The 21,468-nt window shown below is 42.7% G+C and overlaps 1 protein-coding gene across 3 annotated transcripts in view; it reads right to left on the bottom strand.

Moving 5' to 3' along the window:
* Positions 1-21,468, bottom strand: part of MCM10 (minichromosome maintenance 10 replication initiation factor) — a 168,308-nt gene that overhangs the window by 34,656 nt on the left and 112,184 nt on the right. For all 3 annotated transcript variants that reach the window (XR_014981293.1, XM_085652876.1, XM_085652877.1), the window contains exons 12-14: positions 14,263-14,376; positions 14,066-14,174; positions 13,742-13,967 (exon numbers count right to left, since the gene is read on the bottom strand). Coding sequence is in view for 2 of the 3 variants with exons in the window: in XM_085652876.1 (XP_085509002.1) it covers positions 13,742-13,967; positions 14,066-14,174; positions 14,263-14,376 (449 nt within the window). In the remaining variant the exon portion in view is untranslated. The remainder of the gene's footprint in view (positions 1-13,741; positions 13,968-14,065; positions 14,175-14,262; positions 14,377-21,468) is intronic.

Here is a 21,468-nt window from a genome sequence, read left to right as displayed (position 1 = left end):
CAAACTCTTCAAAATTATCAAGCAGCACACGGACACAGGCAAGCCCATGATAAGTCGACTTATCTCCAGAAATTGCAAAAATCTCAGCCTTCTTCGAATCTAAAAAATATTAAAGGCTCCATCTCTAACAAGCTCAATATGATCTTGACTGACATGCCTGCCACTCTATAGGAACACATTGGCTAGGAGAATGTCCAGATTCTCTACACTTAATCAAACCCTAAAAACAACGCAAGTTGGAGTGAATGTAAATCAATTGGTGGCACGGAGAACATAATGGTATAGACCCACTTAAACCCATATCACATTTCATCGCCCTGGTGCTTGCCGCTCTCACCAAAGATCTCATTTACCCCTTTTCCCTTCACTCAACAAAGTTCGTAAATGCTTCTCTGACCCTAGGTGCAGTCCTGAGATGCTTAAAAATTGAAGTGACAACGATCCTGAAAAAATTGATACAAATCCAGCCAATCTAAACCACTTTCATTCATACCTCCCTTTCCTAACAAATATCCTTGGAAAAAACGTGTTGTGATCCAACTCCGGCAACCTTTTGAAAGATTCAATCTACTCTACAACTTCCAGTCAGGGTTCAGACCCGGCTGCAGCACTGAAAAAGCCTTGATATAGGTCATGAATGACGCACTCACAATCCTGGACCAAAACAGCCACTGCATTCTCATTCTACTGGACCTATCCTCTGCTTTTGATGCGGTCAATCATGCTATGCATATAAAATATTGCTAAGCGAGCTCGGCTGGCAGGGAATTAACTCAGCTGGTTCTCCTCATATCCAAACAACCAATCACAACTAATTAAATTCAAGGGCTACCAGTGAAAACCATCCTGGGTGCGGCTAGGAGTGCCACAAGACTCCCACCTTTCTCAACATTCTTTAACTTATATATGGAACCTCTGACCATCATCCTCCATCGTTCCAATCTTGCATATCACATGTATGCAAAGGACACACAGTTGCACCTGTAAATCTCCTCTTTAAGTGACATAATTCACCTCAACAAGAGTCTGACATGGGCCCAGGTCTCCTTAAACATCCTCATAATGAACACCATGAAAACCACTGGTCAAGCTATAGACTAACCTGACACAGACGTGACATGAGATATTTGTGGCAATGAGTATCTCACTAGACACCTATTTATGCTAGTATTAACTTCTCAGTTCAGCCTCTTGCATGCTGACTATGATTTGCAAAGTCAATGGAAGCACTTTCTTTTGTAGATTATGTTAATATGAAACTAACTACATAATTACCAGTCGAGCTACAGACTAGCCCGACAGACGTGACATAGCATTGTCAGATATAAGTAACGCACTAAAGACGCTGTGTCATATTTTTTTATTAACGTCACTGTTCAGACTATTGCATGACAACAACTACCATTTGTAAACTCCATGAAACTACTACCATTGGTAGACTATGTGTATGTAAACTGATTGCCTTTAAAGTGCTCTGATAAATTTGGTCATATTTACGCTTAAGAAATCTCTTTAAATAAAATAAATAAACATAGGGGATGGAAAAAACTAATCACGTATATGCTGAAACAGTTTTGCAGTTCAAGATAGAAAAAAATATTTTTAGGCAAAGTTGGATGTTGTCCTTGTTGACGGGATGAAGTGGGTTATCTCTGCAAGGAAAATCCTGTGCTCGTCCATCATTCATGCTGGGCTTCATCTTCGGATTTAGTTTTGTGCCAATCATTTTGTGAATGTATTTCTTTGGTAGCCTCTTGAAAAGACACAGTAGTTTGCAAGTAAATTTATACCATTTCAAGCCACAATATCATTTTTAACAAATACACTATTCAGAAGCAGTCCAATCTCTTATCCTCCTCCAAAGAATGCTTGCTACTCTCTGCTGCATATAGATATAAAATTATAATTGCGGGTCTCCCGAGATGTGCTACTACCAAATAAAGGGAATACTTTTGTAGCAAATTTTGTCCTAAAGAGTAAAAGTAATGCTTTGTAACGAACGATTGTGAATCTTCTTGTGCTGCTGATGTAGGAGTAAATGGAAATACACATTATTCTGCTCAACTGCGTTGAGGAATTCACCATCAACAAAATCAGTATGACTTCTTTTAATGTGGTCACCCTGAACTCTTATGCGACAATCAACTTGCACGTGCCAATCCACTAGTAAATCCCAAATCCAATACAGGAATCAACATCCAGTTGACCTTTGGAACACTGAATTATGGTAAATACACCCCTTTTATGTCTTTATTGCAGGGGTATTTCTCTATTGTCCCTATTAATTTGTCGTCCATTTCCTTGGTTAAAACCCTCTAATGGTCGCCCTTATAGGGCTCTGATAGGCAATCGTGTCTGTCGCATTATTAAAAACATAACATAAAATAACTATTGTTGTTGTAATGTGGGGGCATGGCTGTAGCACGGAGCATCCTCATGGGGCGAAGTGTGGCATGCACTCAAGCACGGTGTGCATGAAGACATCTTGTTTATGCTCGGTGTGTATTCTGAGTTCTGGGGGAATGAGATCTGCAAACTCGATTACAATGTTTAATCAGTTGCTGACGGACCTCGCAGATGCTGGATGCTCCCGTGTGAGTGTATCGTCCTTGAATAAACTTACATGAATACTTTCTTGGATCCGGTCCTCATCAGTACAACTTGGGGACATTTCCACGCTATAAGCCCACCAGCCGTAAATTAGTTTTTTACCCTCGGACCCAGATTGACATCCTGGCACGCTCTTGTGAAGGGGCTTCATCTCGAACTTCCTGTCAAGTTCATGTGAGGTGACTGCATGCTGTGCGTACTCCTCAAGGGGTCGTGTGTGTGTGTTTTTAAAGGTGACGCGCGTATCCCCAAGCGTATGCAAGCTTAAGACTGGTTGTCACGATGTTGTTGCACATTTGAAACTCTGGTGGCGATCTTGAATTGGGCACTCAACTAAGCCCGTTACCGGGGACAACTGGCAAATACATCACGGCTCTTCTGACACCCTGGTGGCCATCTTGGATTATGTGCTTTATAAGGCCCAATCCGCTCCCAGCGGCCTGTTTACTTTTGCTGGCATACTCAATTGGACAATTAGCGACCCCAGAGTTTTTCTCCATGTCGTTCCTGGAGTGTCTGCACTCTCGCATTGATCTGCTCTGGTCATTTGGTGGGCTTGCTTATTTCACAGTGACAGGCACTACATAAATGGACAATTTCAAGTAAGATTTGTTTGGTTTTGTATGCAAACGCATGGTGACAAGCACACCTCTGACTCAAAGCACATATCCAGAAGCTTCAACAGCTTCACGTGCTATTGGTTTGTTTTGCCTGCACATGGTTACGGTGACAGGCACACCTATTATTTAAAGCTTATATTTTGCAGTGGGCCACTTTTGAATTCACCATGGAGTTTCACAACTTACAAATGACATCCCTGGGGGTACAGGATTATCAAGATGATATTTTGGTCTTGCTGATAATGTTTCTCTACTCAATGTGGAGTCTGTGTTGGCCAAAGCAGGGATGACTATCCATAAAGACAAGTGAAATTGTTGTACACAACAGAATATTTAGGGCATCTGATTTTACCTATTGTAATGAATGTGACTTCTCACCAATAACCCACACACAAACCCTACACTCCCACTTTGGAGGCAATTATACCATTACACCTTTAACTAATACACTTTGAGCAGCACTCCCTAAAGACGAGGAAAAGACACAGAACTCCCTTTAGGCGAGGCAAGAAAACAAATCCAGGTGCATTTAAAATAACACACACAAGTTTTTTAATGTAGAACGGTAGGCCAACTATATCAGTAAATGCAGATTCCCAAATGTCAAGTGACTAAAATGAACAATTAGAATAAAATGCAGTGTATACAAGTATCAAAGAGTAGAAAATATATACAAAATGGTTAGGAACACCTCACCGATTGAATTTGCATCATCCTTGCCAACTCATAATGGAGAAGCCCTTCAACAGCCCAGGAAGGAGTTCAATCAGGACTCAAGTTCCGTCACCTCCACAGCAATATGTCTATTCTGTGCTGAACTTCCACCTGGCCCTGAAGGCTTCCAACTTAAATATCATTACTCAACGCGAGGCAAAGCTTGTGGAAAACCTCGCCCCCTTCTCATTAGAAAAAACCAAGCTGGCTGTACCAGTCTGCGTCAAGCTCCCGTAGTTTGACTCTGAGGCAGAGTTGTACATTCTCACATCTTCCAGCCTCTATCTTGACGAAGCTCCCACAAGGCCTTCCAGAGTACATTAAACAAAAGCAATCGCTCAGGAAAACAGAATGACCTTGAATGTGAATAACTCAAATCAACTTGCAAGCACTGCTGTGCACGCAGAAAAACTGCAGCAAGGCAAAGCCAGGGAAAAGAATGACATGAGGCCATGTTAAAGCCAATAGTAAGAGCTCATAATTCTCACTACCCAAACAACTTGCAAGCACTGCTGTGCACGCTGAAGCAAGGCAAAGTCAGAAAACAAGATGACATGAGGCCATGTCTAAGCCAATAGTAAGAGCCCATAATTCTCACCAATGTACAACACAATGCACATGTGTGCACCACCACTCACAACACTGCACTTCGAAACCAAAGAGTATATTCCACACCTCTTTCTCTCCCTCTCACGCTTTCAAATGCACATCCCACACCTTCTATTCTTGGCAAGACTATTCTACTCCGTGACAGCTCCCACTGAAAGACAGCAAGAGTACAAGAAAGAAGAGAAGCAGGCACATGCAGGACCGTCTCATATATCCAGGCTAGGGTAAAATAACACACTAAAGTCAGTTAAAATGCTGGTAGTAGGGTGCCAAACCACAAGAGTGGCTCTTTCACTACCCCTGTGGGTATCAAACCCAAATTTTCCCTGATTTAGGCTAGTCAAGAAGCAGCTTCTTCCAAAGGCAGGGATGCACTGCGATTTTTCCTGGATCTGGCGGAATCTATGCCCGATTTGTTCATGGTTATGCACAGGTGGTGGAACCTTTGTTGAGGAAAGGGGCAAGGTTTGCATGGTCTGAGGCGCGGTCATTGGTTTTTGAGAAAGTTAAAGGTTTGATTGTGGGGGCTCTCTCACTATGTCCTTTTCAAGACAACTGAAAATGTTTCATTAATGTGGATGCAAGTTTGACTGGATTGGGAGTTGTGCTAGGCCAGTGGGTGTCAGACAAGGAACACACGTAGCTTTCGCTTCTAGAGTGCGGAGTTCTGCGAAAACACACTACAATACTACTGAGCACAAGGCTCTGGCTTGCATCTGGGCCATCGATAAGTTTAGAACATAACTCTGGGGTTATGAGTTTGAAGTCTTAACCGATCACTAAACTCTTGCGCATATCTTGAAAGGCAGTGATCTAGGCAAAGCCTCCGCTAGACTTGTACGCCTGTTATCTAAGTTGCAGGAATATCATTTCAGCATCAAGTATTTGCCAGAGAGAAAGAACGCCAGGGCGGATTGCCTGTCACGTATGGCAGTGTGTGAAGAGGATTCACATGAGGTGGAAGACACAGAGTGCGTAATGGCTGTGGTGGAGTATGCTCCTATCACAGAGCAATCATGGCAGAACGCTTATGTGATGGACTCTACGCTTAGCCAAGTCAAGATATTTGTGAATGAAGGAAATTGTCTGGGGAATTGAAGTGCTTTTTTTCAGGTGGCAGATTAATTATCTAAGTTGAGTTATTTTATTATGCGTCATGATATGTTCATCTCTCCTGAACGCATAAGGAAGGACATATTATGGCAGCACACCGTGGGCACTTGGGTGTCACCAAGACATTTAAACTGAATAAGTTATACTATTAATGGCCCTCTTTGGAGTCGCAAGTGAAGTCTTTTCTGGATGCATGCAACGAATGTCTTGTTACCGGACAAAAAATGGAAGGTTATGGACACATCTCTTCATCCTGTTCCATTTTTAGAGGGACTGTGGAATAAGCTTGGGATGGATTTTTCAGATCCATATGAATTTCTACCAAGTAACATTAGGTATTTAATTTTGCTAATAGATTACTATTCCAAATGGTTGCATCTCATTATGTGATGCTCCGAGCACTGGAATTTTTGTCAGGTTTCTGGAGCAGGTATTTAGTTGAGGGCTTGCCCAGAACTATAGTCACTGACAACGGAAAACACTTCTTGTCTCACAAGATGTGTACGTTTTTGGAACTTAATGATGTTTGTCATCTCAAAGTCGCTTCGTACTCTCTGACCTCGAATGGTTTAGTGGAGAGGGCAAACAGAAAGAAGGAATTCAGACAGCATTGTCATCTGGACTGGATGTCGAAGAGTTTGTGAAAAATACAATTTGGGGTTACAGCATCACACCACATAGTACCACTGGTGTTGCTCCCTTCCCGTTGTTGAGAGGGAGAGGTGCATACTATTTTCTATCCTGAGTGGTTGCAACGCGAGAATACTTTAGGTGGTGGACCAGGATGTGCTTCAATGAATGCCCATGTACAACAGAGACAAACGGCCATGAAGGAATGTGTGGATGCAGGTAGGAGCTTTAACAACATGGATTTTCACATAGATGATTTATTATTGCTAAAGAACCCAAGAACGGTTATGAAAGGTTTGTCAAAATTTTCATCACCTATACAGGTCACAAGAGCGAGCAAAGGGTCAGCTCTCTTTGGTAACAAGGGGTGGTAGGATAAGAGAAGCCTTGTTCACCTCTCTGATACGCAGGTGAAAGTCTTAAAGAAGCTACCTGAGAAAGAAATAGATCGATGTGATGTGACTAATTGCAGACACACAGGTGAGGTTGGCTGGGAGGGACTAACCCGCTATTATTCACCAGCACGCTCTGCAGAACCAGGACTTGCCTCTGGTGGCGACCAATGCCCCACACAAGTTACTAGTGTGACTCACACATGTTACAAATTATATTTTGTTAGGTTGGATGAGGGGGATGTTGTCTCATTTCTGGGGTGGGGAATATTTTGTCTGGGTACAATGAATTGCCTATGCACTATGCAAGACAATGGCATGTTTTGGGGGAGTTGCTGGAGCCATGTTACAGCATAAGGGTGGATTGATGGTAGGGCACCATCCAAATATATCCTGGAATGTTAGGAGATTGAATAGTATGACAAAAAGGTACATGGTCCAGGCATATTTGAAGAGAAGGGTCAATATCACTCTACTACAAGAGACCCACAGCCCACGTTGGAGGGGTAGTCCTCCAAAAACATTGCTGGTGCCAACTATATTACACAACATACTCAGCTTACCCAAGGGGAGTTCTCATTTGGGTGAGGCCTGGGGTCCCTATTAAGTGCTGGAGGAGAAACTTGAAGGGCTCTATGTTGTAACTAGCGGCTGACTGGGGGTAAGGATGTAAGAGCTGTTAACATGCATGCTTCCAATGTAGACCAGGCTAGGCTCCTAGATGAGATGTCACATGTAATAGCATCATACATGTCACACTTTGACATAATTGGAGGGGACTTTAATTACATTACTATACCCTGTGCTAGATCTTTTACACCCGCCTCTGTTGGACTCTCCCGTTACACAACTAGCAAAAAAGTTTCTAGACAGGAAGGACCAATGGAGAGTAATTGACATATAAAGATCGACACTACCAGGGGACCGAGATTACTCTTTTTAGTCTGTATTACATGGCTTGCGTGTCTGCCTTGACGCTTTCTTGTGCACACCAAATGTTCATATGACAATCACTGTTTCTGAGTATCGAGCTAGAACCACATCAAACATAACCAGATCATCATAACATTGGCATGTTATGAAACCTGAACTTGCATTGCTAACTGGAGGCTCAAGGTTGAGAACCTCGAGGACCTTGATTTTTCAACATCAACATAGAATAGGGGAAGGGATCCACAACTTCTTTGCGGAGAATGAAGGCACAGACTATTATCCTCAGAGTGGGAGGCCTTCAAATCATTCATTAATCGAGGCACAGTGCATTTAAGGAGCAGCGGGATCTGCCAGACACTAATAGATGTAGTCAAAACACAGGAAACAACACTTAGAACCTTAGAAAGTTACAGACTGGGGAACCATAATATGCAACAACCACTTCTAGGAGAGAAGGAGAAACTAGCGGAATTGGTACAAAGAGTCCACTGTTTTGACAACAAAGAATACTTGGTGAGAGCCCATGCGGAACGGGACAAATCGGAGCCACTGCTAGCCTGGATGGCAAACCAGACGAAAAGGGTTGGCAAATACTGGAGCTGGAGAACTAGTATGGTATCAGTCTACAAACAATTTGAAATTAATGAGGTGATTCGACAGTGTTACACCACCCTTTATGCTTGGTAGGCCCAATGCGAGACCAAGGACATACAAACGTTTTTACAACAACTATCTCTGCCTGTCCTTCCGCCCGGTACTGCGGAGGTATTAGGCAAAGACATAGCTATGGAGGAAGTTACAGCAGCAGTTAAGAACACAGCCGGAGGAAAGGGACCGGGTTTAGATAGGCTCCTGGTGGAGTTCTATGCCACCCACATTGACCTGCTGGCACCATGCCTGAGAGCAGTTTTGAAAGCGGCACGGGAGAGACATGTCTTGCCTTAGTCTACGAAGAAAGGACTAATAATTCACCTACTCAAACCAGAACCCCCCCCTGCATAATATACTGGCTTACAGGCCTTTGTTGATGTTAAATGTCGACTATGAGATACTAAGAAGAATATTGGCTACACGACTATTGCCACATATGCAAAGACTCCCTAGCTACCCATACCAGACTGGGTTTATACCTGACCTAAAAACAGCCATGAATATCATTGGCTGTTCCGACATTTAACACAGAAGCACTGGTGATGTTAGCTGACACTGAAAAGGTATTTGATGGACTGGACTGGGAATTTTGCTATGCAGTAGTAGACAATATAGGGCTGGGACAGCGATTTTTGGGGTGGGTCCGACTTCTATATTTCAAATCAACAGCAAGAGTCAAATTCGGCAGGGTGATGGAAGACCCATATAAAGTGGAACGGGGTACAAGATAGGGGTGACAACTGTCCTCACTGCTGTTGGCTATTGTGGTGGATCGTTAGCTTATTGAGAGAGGCAAGGCTCTCATTTTGACAGAACAACCACCAGAGGGAGTATTCACCATATAGCTTTGTATGCAGACAATATGCTGCTCTTCTTCAATGACAAACAGAACGACCCGGGAAAAGCTATTCACCTACTAACGGAATTTGGGAATATTTCGGACTTGTGCATAAACTGGCAAAAGACCAGTCTGTTTTCCCTACAACCCACAGAGGAAAAAGCTTTAAACCCAACAGGGCTTAGATGGGAACCTATTTCCCTCAGGTACCTGGGGCTTCAGCTATATAGAGATGAACAGAATATTATGGAGGGAAACTTGGGGAAAGCGATCACAGCACTGCGCGCCGGACTGTTTTAGAATACACTGCCTCTATCGGTGGCAGGATGGGTGGCAACTGCTAAAATTATAGTATTACCCAAACTGTTGTATTATTTTGTTGCCCAGCCCATAATCCCCAGAATAAATTCCGTGAGATACATACACTACTCAGACTTAATATGGAGATTGGGGAGATGCCGGGTGGCCCTCACAAAGCTCCAATGCTCAGTGAAAGACAGAAGCCTTGCAGCATCAGACTTCGAGACGTATTATCTAGAGGCACAAATGCAATGGCCAATGAGTTGGGTATCTAATAGGACACAAGGATAGGCCCCAATGGAGGCAGACACCCCATTGGATAATACAGTTGGTGCTGGAGCCCAAACAAGTTAAGGCGCAACCCCGGCGACTGCTGATAGTCGTCTAACATTGCTGGTGTAGTCGTAGCTCCTCAAGCCAAAAAGCACAATTTCTTTGTTAAGTTTATTATGTTTTCAAAACACAGCCAGATGGAAAAGGAACCTCTAATCCTCGCACTGGCTAGAGTATAAATGTTGGGGTAGGACTTGGAGGGTTACTAATCCAGGAGTATTAACTAAAATATGGTGCGAGGTTAGTGGAAAAACAAGTCTGTAGATGGCACCAACTGCAAGCCAGAGTTTCTTCTTAACCTCACAGTCAAGTCATATTATAGATGTTCCCCTAGAGAATGGAATTCTCTGACAGAAAACGTTTTTTTAAGAAAAAAGAATGCAGACTTTCTGACCAGGTCATTACAAGGCAGGAATGAATAATGATTGTCAATCTATACCATAATCAATATTCAAACTAGGCATTAGACCAGAGTTCACAGGCAACAAAACCATAATCACTGTACTATAGAATAAGTTGCCACCAAACGTTCTCCTTAAACCCTGAAGAGTGGCCCTCAGAGGGCTGGCAGTTTCAAGTCTACCAAGGATAAAAACCGTAGGCTAGAAAAAAAATCAAACAGGGAAGGGGATATCTTGTCTTTAAAACAAGCTGTAGTCTTAATCCAAGAATATTTGTTAAATTACTTAAAAAGGAAAACAAAGCTATAATTTCTAATGACAATTCATAGTGGAAACAGATTAATATCGCCTTTTCAGGAAACATGATGATTGAGTTCATAACTTACTGAATGATACAAGAGTTCTACAAACTGCATTAACTAAAGAGGTCCTGACCATGACCTCAGGTCTCATCAAATAGGAGATATTAAACTCACAGCAATTTGAGTACGAGTGAGCAGGAACTCTCTTTATAAAGTTCTGAATGTAACAGCATCTCGAAAAGAACTCTTGCGCATAACTATCAATGAGATGACAAGAGGTTAAGCAGGATGTAGGAAAGTTCCCCTTTTTTGACATTGTTGCCCCCACTTGTTGCCTGGTACATGATGTGATTTTGACTGAGTACGCACTGGGTTCCTGCCAACTAGGTTTCTAGTGTCAGAGCTCTTTCCCAAAACTGTGCAATTGTTCCCCAATTGACAAAACCTTTAGCATCCTCTGAAAGTCCCTATTAAATGGTACCATGGTACTTGGGGCCGGAGGTACTAAAGAAGGTCCCTAGGGGCTGCAGCACAAATTGTGTCACCCTAAGGAACCCATCACCATGCACATACACAAATACCATTGCAGGCTGAGTGTTGGTGCAGACAAAAGTGAAAACACAACATGTCACACATCCCTGTGTGCCATGTCCCCTACCACCTCATATGATATTTGTAAGTCACCCCTACAGCACGCCTGACAGCCCATGTACTGGACACTGGTGAAAACGAGTTCCCCATATACAAGATGGCTTCACTGAAAATAGAGATGTTTGGTACGAAACGTCTCGTCTTAATAAACTCACACTGATGCCAGAGTGGGATATATCAAAACATGCACTCAGAGGGCACCTTAGAAGTTCCCCCTAAAACTCTCCCAGCCTCTGGTGTGCTTGCTGACTGGATTCTGCCAGCCTCCCACGAGAGACGTTTCTGACCTCCTAGGGAGAGAGCCTTTTGCTCTCAGGCGATCAATAACAAATGCATGTCCAGAAAGAGGGTGTAACACCCCCTCCCACAGGATGACCTGCCACTTAGCCCCCTTGGGCTGGCAAGCTTCAAAGGAGCGGTCATCTTTGGAATGTGAATCTGGCTCCTCTCACAGGAAAAGAAGCCCGCTACCCCTCCCCCGTGTCCAGAACCCACTTGGCACCTGCACGTGCCAAGAGCCCACTTGGCACCTGCACGGGCAGGAAAATTTGCTTGTCAGGTAGGCTTGCCACCCACAGGCTAGTACCAAACCTAAGGTGGGCTAACTGAGAGGTGGACATGAATTAGCAGAGGTAGCCTTCTTTGTGATGGCATACCTAGGAATTTTGGGACAGGGCTATGACCACTTCTCACAGGAACACTCCCCTAACACCCCATCAATGTACTATTTAGGGGAGTCTCTGACACTAGAGAAGCAGATCCTGACTACCTGATAAGAGAGGAAATTGATGAGCCACAAAAGTAATAGAAGACTGAAAACATCACCTGACTTGGCCCCAGCTCTGCCGGCCTGTCTGCAGCCCTCGTCGAAATTGTGCCAAAGTAGACTCATCCTGCAAATGTAACTCCAGAAACTTGGGAGGACTGCCTGCCTTTGAAAACGACTCAAGACCTCCCATGAACAGCGGACCTGTTCAAGAAGAAACTCCAAAGAAGAGACTCTGAGGCCTCCAGAACCATCGAAAACAAACACTTGAAGCTACCACTGCGCCCGTGGCCTCGGGCCTAAGCTGAAGTGGGACAACAGCCCCAGCAAGGTTCCCCAGCCCTCCAGAGCCAGAGTCCATCGTGGTTTTACCCCTACTGGGACTCCCCCACGTCGCCTGCAGGCTCTGCACGCAGGCCCTTTTGACCGAAACTACTCCAGTAAGAAAAACCTGATGCCTAAAGACAACTCTGCAGCCGTTGCCCCTAGGTCTTGGAGAAGAGGAGCAAAGGTGTCATGCCCCCTCTATCTTGCCCCCAAGCATTGTAGGGCCGGAGCTTACTTGCTGGTACAGCCCGACTGGCTTCCTAGCCAGAGCCTTCAGCCTCTTTATACAGAGACCAATCCCCATTGAAAGGCATTTGACTCCTGAACCTGATTTCTACCCTGCAACTTACCGCCTTCGTGCCACTGGTGGTGTACTGTTGGTGCTTTCCTTGGACCTTGTCCACCACTCACATTAGCCCCTGGAGATTGGTCCTATAAGTCGCTGTACTATACATATTTACAGAACCTGTTCTTCCTTCCATAGGCTAACATTGCAGAACTCAGAAATTGCTCGGTGTCCACTTTTTAAAGTGAAAATAATTTATATTTTAAAACATACTTACCTGAACCCTTATTCTCTTGCCTTTTAAACATACATAAAGATACTTGCTATTTTTATAAATTCATGTAGATCTCCTTCTTGAGTCGTGTTGGCATTTATTAATCATTGTGTGTATGTTTCAAGTGTCTTACACTCCTCTGTGTTAAGCCTAAGGCTGCTTGACCACACTACACCCTAACAGAGCACTTTGAGATTGCATAGCAAGCCCTGTCAAATAGTGAGGGAACTCCTGGACGTTTTACACGGCATATCAGATTATTGATATAGCACAAAGAGCCAGCTTCATACACAATTGGTGGGATCCCCTTTCGGATTCACAGGGATCTGTATTTCTTCCCACACCTTTTTGCGGCCCCTATTTCCCTTCCCGCCCTCTTTTCCGGCAGTTCCTCCCATGTTAGGGTGTTATTTTTCTCTAAAATGTGTTTGGCTTTCTGTACAGATTAATGTGAAATGGCGGAGTGAAGCCATAAGTGCTGCATATCTGTAATTGACAAGTTTTGTTCAAATACAGTTTATTCTTATTGCACCATAATGTGATGTCGCAACATTCTGACTGGGGAGTGGAGGTTATATGATTAATGGGAAATGCTATATACTAATCTCAGATACGCAAAATTGACAAATGTAATGATGTCAGTTTACAGCTATTTTGTGATTTAGACTTCACTCTTTTTCTCTACTAGCTTTGTATGGTGTTGTATACGATGATGTACCTTCTCCTGTATATGTTCGCAATAACAAAATCTTTAATAAACAGAGCCAGCTTCCTACACAGGATGAAAGAGTGACACGCTCTAACAATAATAAGAAATAATAATATATTCAAGAAAGAAAAGTAAAATAGCTGAGGGGGGCAGTCTTTTTGTTTGAGCTATTTATCAGTTTAACATTGAGAGAGTGACTTTAATCATAAATTCTGTAAAGACAAAAATAGGAGTGACACCAAAAAAAATCACTGCTTAGCTAGCGGGAATGACAACTCTTACCTTTTTAGCTTCTGCCGAAACACTCAGCTTAGGTGCCGGTGGAGGAGAGCTGTTGAAAAAGAGAATGTCGTCTCCCTCAGAGAAGCCTCGCCCTAGTTTGGGTGTCTGAATGGTTGCTACTTGATGCTCTTTTGGAAACTCATTGCCCGGCCTAGGAGAGCGCAGGGCGAGCTCTCCCACAGATGACATACTTGGGCAGTCTACTCGGTCTGGGACTTCAAGCAACCTAACAGTTAGCAAAACAAATGGGGAAAAAAGATAAAGTAACAAAAGTATTGTTTAAAGTTTAAATCATAGTTTTAAAAAGTGTCTATTTCTTGATACCTCTTCTGGGTTTCCTCTGCTCGTTTTTTCCGTGATTCAAGCATTTGCTGCCTCTGTTGCTTAAGAAGAGCTGAAGCAGATATTGACTGGAAACCTGGCCCTTGACTAGCTGCAGTTTCAAGATTAAAAATGAAAACATATCAATCTTTGAAAGAGAAGTTTTTCTAAAGGAAAAAGCACATTGAAAATTGCATTACCCTGCGCAGCCGACTTGTTCAAGTGTTGTTTTAAATGTAGTGCTCCTGGACTTGGCATGCCCAGCAATTCCTTAAATTCATCTGAACATTGCAGCTCCTTCTTCTTTAAAGCAGCTGAAAGACAGTGGAGATATGAACACAACACTTCAGATATAATAACAAATAGCAGAAGAAGAGAAAAGATGGAGCCTGATGAATAAAGTGGCAAAAGAAGCAGGAAAAAAGGATGAGTGGTTATGATGACTGGAGGGACAGCTTGAGACAGAACCATAGAGAAATGGATATAGGGGATAAAGACCAGTGCAGACAAACAGAAGAATAGAGAGAGAGCAATAAGAAGAGAAAGATCTTATGAAAAAGGGACCACTGTGGAATAAAGCAAAACGAAAATTTGTGATACATGAAGTTAGGGTGAAATAACAGGGGACACCAAGCATTGGAGGAATGAAAGCACATGCAGAGGGCGAGGAAAAAGAGCATGAAGGAAAAGTTACATTCTGCTTCTAAGACATGGATATTCCTCTTATTTATAAATGGTAAAATGCTTCTGTACATCTTTTCATACTGCAATCAACTTAAGATCAAATGCCAATAAGAGGCAACATTTTCTGCCTTTGTTGTCAAATGAACGTTGGCCCAATTAGCCCCAATAAAGTATGTTTGACTAAAAACAACAAAATGTCTTGAAAGGCAAAAATAAATCAAACTAAGGTGCAAGAGAGGAAATATGGACTCTTTCCCTTTATGAACTCTGCAATCTGCCCTATTGTATCAAGCACAGCAGAAAATTAGTCTGGCTGTTTGTTTAGGAAAATAATATTAATAAAGGATTCAACAAGACCGAGATTCAAAACAAGGATACTGGTCCAAGAGATGGATGGGATGTTTATGAATTGAGAAAAAAAATATTTGATCACCGGTATACAACTTATAATTTTTCATTAAGGCATTCTTCTATAAACAGTAGAATAGAACAAAAACTGAGCACAGCTTTGGAAGTGTCGAATCAATAGCATAGAACGAAATGTTATGCAAGAAGGGGATTCTACCACGATATTGAGAGCAGGATATTGTCCTACATAAATATTGAATCCAGGTTCATAAACAATTTTATTTAGACATTTGTCCATAAAACATTCTAAAAAAAAAAGCACACTTAACAATTAAAACATTTAACCCCTTGTGTGCCCCGCCCTTTCCCCGCCCTGTGCCGGGCATTGAATTAGCGGGCGGGGTTCATGACGAGATAGTCTCGACATGGGCACAGCGCAACCGCGACCCATGACGAGACCATCTCGTCATGGGCACTCAAGGGGTTAAAAGGACCCCCCTCCTGGCTACCCTACCCCTCCCTACCAACTACATTTCATAATTAAAATTCTGTTTAACAGATCGAAAAAACCAAGCAATTCCAACTGCCACATCGAGATAACGCATTTCGGACAATAGCTCCACAGCTTTATTCCTATGGAGAGCATCACATTTAAAAAACATAGATGTTAAAATCTTGATTCGATTTGCAAAATAAAAGACGTAGTCCATAAGAATATGCATACGGGTACATTTAGGTTTCATGGGGCAGAGGCAGAGACCGCTATTATTCTGCACCCTAATCCTGTGTGGGCAGGATGAGTAGATTGGATTGCATCCCACGGTAGACCTTAATATTTCATTTTTCAATCCTGGGTCTGGTAACCGTGATAAATAAGAGAAAACACTATCCTGTCCCAATGTAGCCATCGAGAGGCTAATGGAAGATCTCTTCTTTAGATACAGTAGGTCGATCAATTCAGATGCCACAGCAACAGATTCTCTCAGTACTCGTTTGCCTGGGAAGGGGAGCCAAGATGTAACTGTACCTCTATTTAAATGGAGGTTCCTAAGTGCAATTATTTTGGTTCTTACGGCCTTTGCCCACATCCTTTCACTGATTTGGAACTCTTCCCAAGACAGTTTGGAGACTTTAACCACCTCATCATCCTCCAACAATGTGTTAAAGTATCTTAGAGCCCGGTTAGAGGCTGCCATGATCCAAGAGACCAGATTACACTCTCTCCTTATGGCCTGAACCATGGTACCTTGGGGGAGTAATAGAAGTATTTTAAGCACTACCCCTTCCAATCTATCCCATTCAAAGGTTGGATCAAGGGAAAAATAACTCTCCCCCATACAGGCCTAGCGGAGATATATTCCCTTCATAAGCCTATAATAATGGGATAGGAGATAGCCCCACAAACCTACCATTGAATCTTGAGACAGCTGGCCTGCAATAGGGCCTTCTGCTTAGTGGCATCTCAATTCAGATTTCTCCTAAAAATTAAGCCCAGATATTTATATTGATCAGCTCGCTCCACCACCTGCGTACCTAGAAACTCTGTACTTTTTTCCCCAAAGATCATAATCTTGGTCTTTTCCAGATTGATACAGAGCTGGTTCTGCTTTCTATAAGTTGCCAGGGCATTAAGTTTCCTCTTCAAACCAATTGGGGTAAAATCCAACAATACCAAGTCGTCTGCATAAAGCAGACTAGCAATATGTTGGTTCCCAATTTTTAGCGAAAAGGACTTAGATCGGGAAATAAAGGTTGGGAGGGCGACCAAAAATAAACTTAAAAGCAAGGGTGCTAGAATGCACCCCTGGCACAGGCCATTGCCAATAGAATTTCTTTGTAATAACCAACCCGACCTATCTAACTGCACCTGAGCCCAATTACCAGAATGCAAGGATTGGAGTGCCCCAAGAACATTTGGTGGTAGGTTTCAGTTGGCAAGTTTTCCCCACAGAATATCCCTATCCACAGAATCAAAGACTGTCCGGAAATCTTCAAAGCAACAGCACAGCCTTTGATTTTCCTCCAGAGCCTTTCGAATAATGGCCCACAGAGCAAAACAGTAGTCTATGGTGGAATGACCCTCACGAAACCCCCTTGTTCTAGTGGGATTTTCTTAGTTTCAGTGACCCAATCTTCGAGTTTAGCTAGGATAATCTTGGAAAATATATTTAATGAAATATCCATGAGGCTTATAAGCCTACAGTGCATGGGGTCTGTACCACCCCCTTTTTTAAAAATTGTTTTCCCTATGAACCCCTTCCAGGAAAAAGGATAAAGGCCAGACATAGCGATCCAACTAAACAAGGAGGAGGAAATTGTAGCCCACCAGACACTATTTGTTTTAATTATTACGGCCGAGATGTTATCAGGGCCAGCGGCTCGGATGAGTTTTACTCTCTCGATAAAAGCCTTTACTGAGAACCGTATAACTGGAAAAGTTTGCCAGTAAATTTTCTGAGGTCCATCTGAACTAGAAGGTCCCCTATACAAGTCTGTCAAATAAGTGGCCCACTGGGCTTACGGAATCATACAAACATGGGTGCCCCTATTTTGGCAATTAGACTCATTGACCTTTTTCCAGAATTTTAGCTGATCTTTTAATAATATGATTTCTAGCACCTCATCCCACTTACTATGGTAAAAGGCTGCCTTTTTTGTCTGCACGAGGGATTTATATTGGCGTTTAAGTTTAACCAACTCTTAGGTGGCTGGGGGACATTAGGACGCCTAAAACTCTTTGCTCTCTGTCTCACCAATCGTTTCAACTTTTGCCAATCCGAGTCGAACCAGCCCCAAAGTTACTTCGGGCGGGAATTTGCCTGCACGCCCTTTTCACTTATATTTACTGAAATGCAGCCCAAAACGCGTTGCAGAATATTATTGTACCACACAACCTCATCATCAACATAGATAGGGTGAATATCAATCATCTCCTCTAGCTGAAGGGAGGCTAGCTGTTGAAGATGCATAGAATCTAAGAGTGTTGTGAGCCTGCACGGATAGGACATCTCGAAAGGCAGAACCCTCTCAGGGGATACTGGCCCACACAGGTCAAGAACTGCTATTGTTGCCCAGTGGTCACTACCCTCATATTATATTACCTAAAAAATCTTAAAAAGGTCAAAATGCCAAAGGGACTTGAATATATCATCAATAGGGCTCAAAGACTGGCCCTGCCGGAAGGTTGCTGCTGCTGGGGAGTCATTTTTGACTAGTCTATTTAGATAAATCAGACCATGGCTCGCCAGACTTTGACTCAACCCTTAAGCCTCTTTTTTGATGGTACCAGGGGGATACTGCACTGAGGGAATACTATAGAAACCAATGCTTCTTCAAAGTGTTGGTCTAGCTGTACAGGGAAGAGACTAGAATCAACATCCCCAGCCATTATTATAACTGCTTCCGGATATTTTGCCACCAAATGCTGGAAAGGAGACTCAAATAATTCCAAATAGCATTTCATTTGCCGATGATCTTTGTGGATATAGACATTTATAAGTAAGAAGTAACTAAGAACATTTTTACCCAAGTCCATTTCAACCACTGATAACTGCAGACCACTTGAAACATTTATGACCTTTATTGATCTCTTAATGTTAGTACACCAGCGGATGCTCTCCCCTTACCCAGAGACTGGCCTTTACTATTCAAAGCCATAAAGCCTTTTACTGACTGGTCCTGTTTTAGCCAAGACTCCTGAAGGAATACCAGATGGAAGGGTTTCAAACTTTTTCAGTTCATTGCTGTTCCCCAAACGTTCAAACCCATTGATATTCCAACTTAGGATTCTCAGGTTTTGAAAGGACCCCTCATTCTAGGATACGCTGGGCTTAGTATTCCAGTCACCATCCTCCAGCAGGTGCCGCAGGGGGAAGAACCTATTACCTTGAGCCCATGCTGTTTGCCTGGACTGGGAGAATGGTCTGTCATATATTATAACCACTCTCAGATCGGTGGGTAGGTGGCTACTTTGCTGTGTAGCTTCGGGCCTTAGAAATGGGATATATGGTTCCCATTGAGTAGCAGATAACCCGCTATGCATATTTAGAATGGCAGGTGGAAAGGAGCCCAGCTGGGGTGCTAATAGTTGAGGGCTCTTTTTTATAGGGCATATAGACCTACTTTTGTTAAATCTTCTTCAGCCTTAAGTACTAGATCCGCAATACAGAGGGAGATGAAAGAAACTCTAGAAACTTCTCTACCTTGTTCGCCCGGTTGAAACCCTCAGACGTTAGGTCCAACGAGGTTATCCCTGAAAGGGAAGGAATTTGATGGAATAACTGAAGAATTTTAGAGCGATTCAAGGGTCGAAGTTTCTTTGCTTTTTTTTCCTCGACGAGTTATATCAAGCAATAGTTCTGAGCTTGCTAACTGATACCTGATGGAGGATTCATAAGCAGAAGAAGGTTCTTTGGTCAATTTATTCTGAGGCTGAGACTCAACCACCTTACTGCTGGCTGCTATTTGATCTAGATCAGAAGAGGTGGAACAGACTACCAGGGAAGTATTAGAAATATAGACAGATCCTTCCACATTTAATGACATTTGGGTTTCCCTGGAATGGCACTATGTGTCCCCCAAGGCTCTGTAGCTGTTACTGCAGCAAACAATTGAGCATTCGTGGAACCACCCAAATTATTTTTAAAGCATTGCAATTCATATTGAATATCATTCAAAGAGTTTGATTGGTCCATTTGATTTGTCCTTATTGACACCAGCGTTTCCAGAATCCCATTTAGAGTGGTCTGCATAAGTAATATCACATCCAGCAAAGACGATGAAGAGGTATGCTGGAAAGATATAGTCCTCCCCTGCGATCACAGCGTGGAGTTTGGCTCCCCAACCACGGGAGCATTATATAATGACGCAAGGCTAGCTTGATTCTGTTGATCTTCTCGACAAGGCAACTGGGAGTAACTGGAGTCCTCGGGACAGAATGATAAGGAGATATTCAAACAGAGAATAAGGACTCTTTCCCTTTATGGGACTAACTATATAGTCAAGGTAAGCATTAACAAAGCAAGTACAGATTAACTATCCTTAATTCCAAAACTACGTTCCTTGATCAATATATATAACATACCTACATGTTTTCATATCTTCACAATATTTATGTTCTCAAAGTACATAGTTTGTTTGGCCATGGATACCTCGTAAGTGAGTATCTACCCACAGATATTTACTCAGCCAGTTTCATAATAGTTCTTTCCTTAACGGCCCAATTTTTGCTTGCTAGTGAATTGCTCTTGCATCTACCATACCTTTCTCTAATCTGGCCCTCAAACGATACAGGGTTGAAACGCCGTCGAAGACCATGGCAATGTGAACAGGTCAGCCGTTTAAAACCCTAGGACCTAAGAATTGCTAAGACCACTGACACTCTCAAGAGGTTTCCATTTTCTTCCGTATTAAAGACACTTATTCACTGTTTTGACATTATTCCCTGTGTCATCACAGAAAATACTTTGAAACTTCACATCTAATGAAAGACTCCAGCACTCTCAATCGGAGATGATTTATTTTACTACTGTTTAATTTTGAAGTATATGATGATCACTGATCATCCCACTTGGAACCACCATTTTAACTAAGGCAATCCTACCTCGATCATTAACAGCTGTAAAGTTTTTCAAACATCTATGCTGCCACTCAAGTTTCATGTAGCAGCACCCAAATTACCCTTCATCAAGCTCCCTGGGTTATAATATAGTCCAATGCCAAAGTACCAGAATATTTGAGGTTCCAATAAAATAACGAGGATAGCAGCCCAGGTCTCAATTCATGTCTATATGAAAGGCACATTTTTTTCAGTCTGTTGACCCGGAGGTCAGACAGTATGCCAACATTTTTCAAGACATTTCATTATGGGTTCAAGACCCTTCTTTCTGTCCCTCAAAAATATCAGCAGGTCATTGGCATATGGTGTTAACACATGAGGTCCATCTTGCCGGGGAATGTCTTTATCTTTGTACCTCTCTCTCTCTCTCAGTGTAGCAGCAAAGGGTTCAACAACCAAGTGTAAAAGCATTGGAGATAGAGGTCAACCCTGTCTCGTCCCCCTGAATATTGAGAATGAAGAAGTTGCCCCACTCTTCTAGACGCTGGCCGCATACAGTTTTCTTTCATACCCTTATGTTCAAGGACTTAAACAGAAATACCAAGCAGTGAGAGTCAAATGTTTTTTCTAAATAAATTGGCAACACCATGGCACCGGGACATATGTCCTGTTTTGACAGTATTCACAATAGTGTTCTGATGCAATTCCGTGCATCTCGTAGGCATGAACGAAATGGGTACTTACCAGTAGGAGACGCTAACTAACATCTAGAGACAACAGGATTTAAGATAGAAAAAAAAGGGAAAAAAAGAATCCG

This window comes from Triturus cristatus, chromosome 4_1 (assembly GCF_964204655.1).
Source record: "Triturus cristatus chromosome 4_1, aTriCri1.1, whole genome shotgun sequence".
NCBI classification, from domain to species: Eukaryota; Metazoa; Chordata; class Amphibia; order Caudata; family Salamandridae; genus Triturus; species Triturus cristatus.
This window is presented reverse-complemented; position numbering and strand designations above follow the sequence as displayed.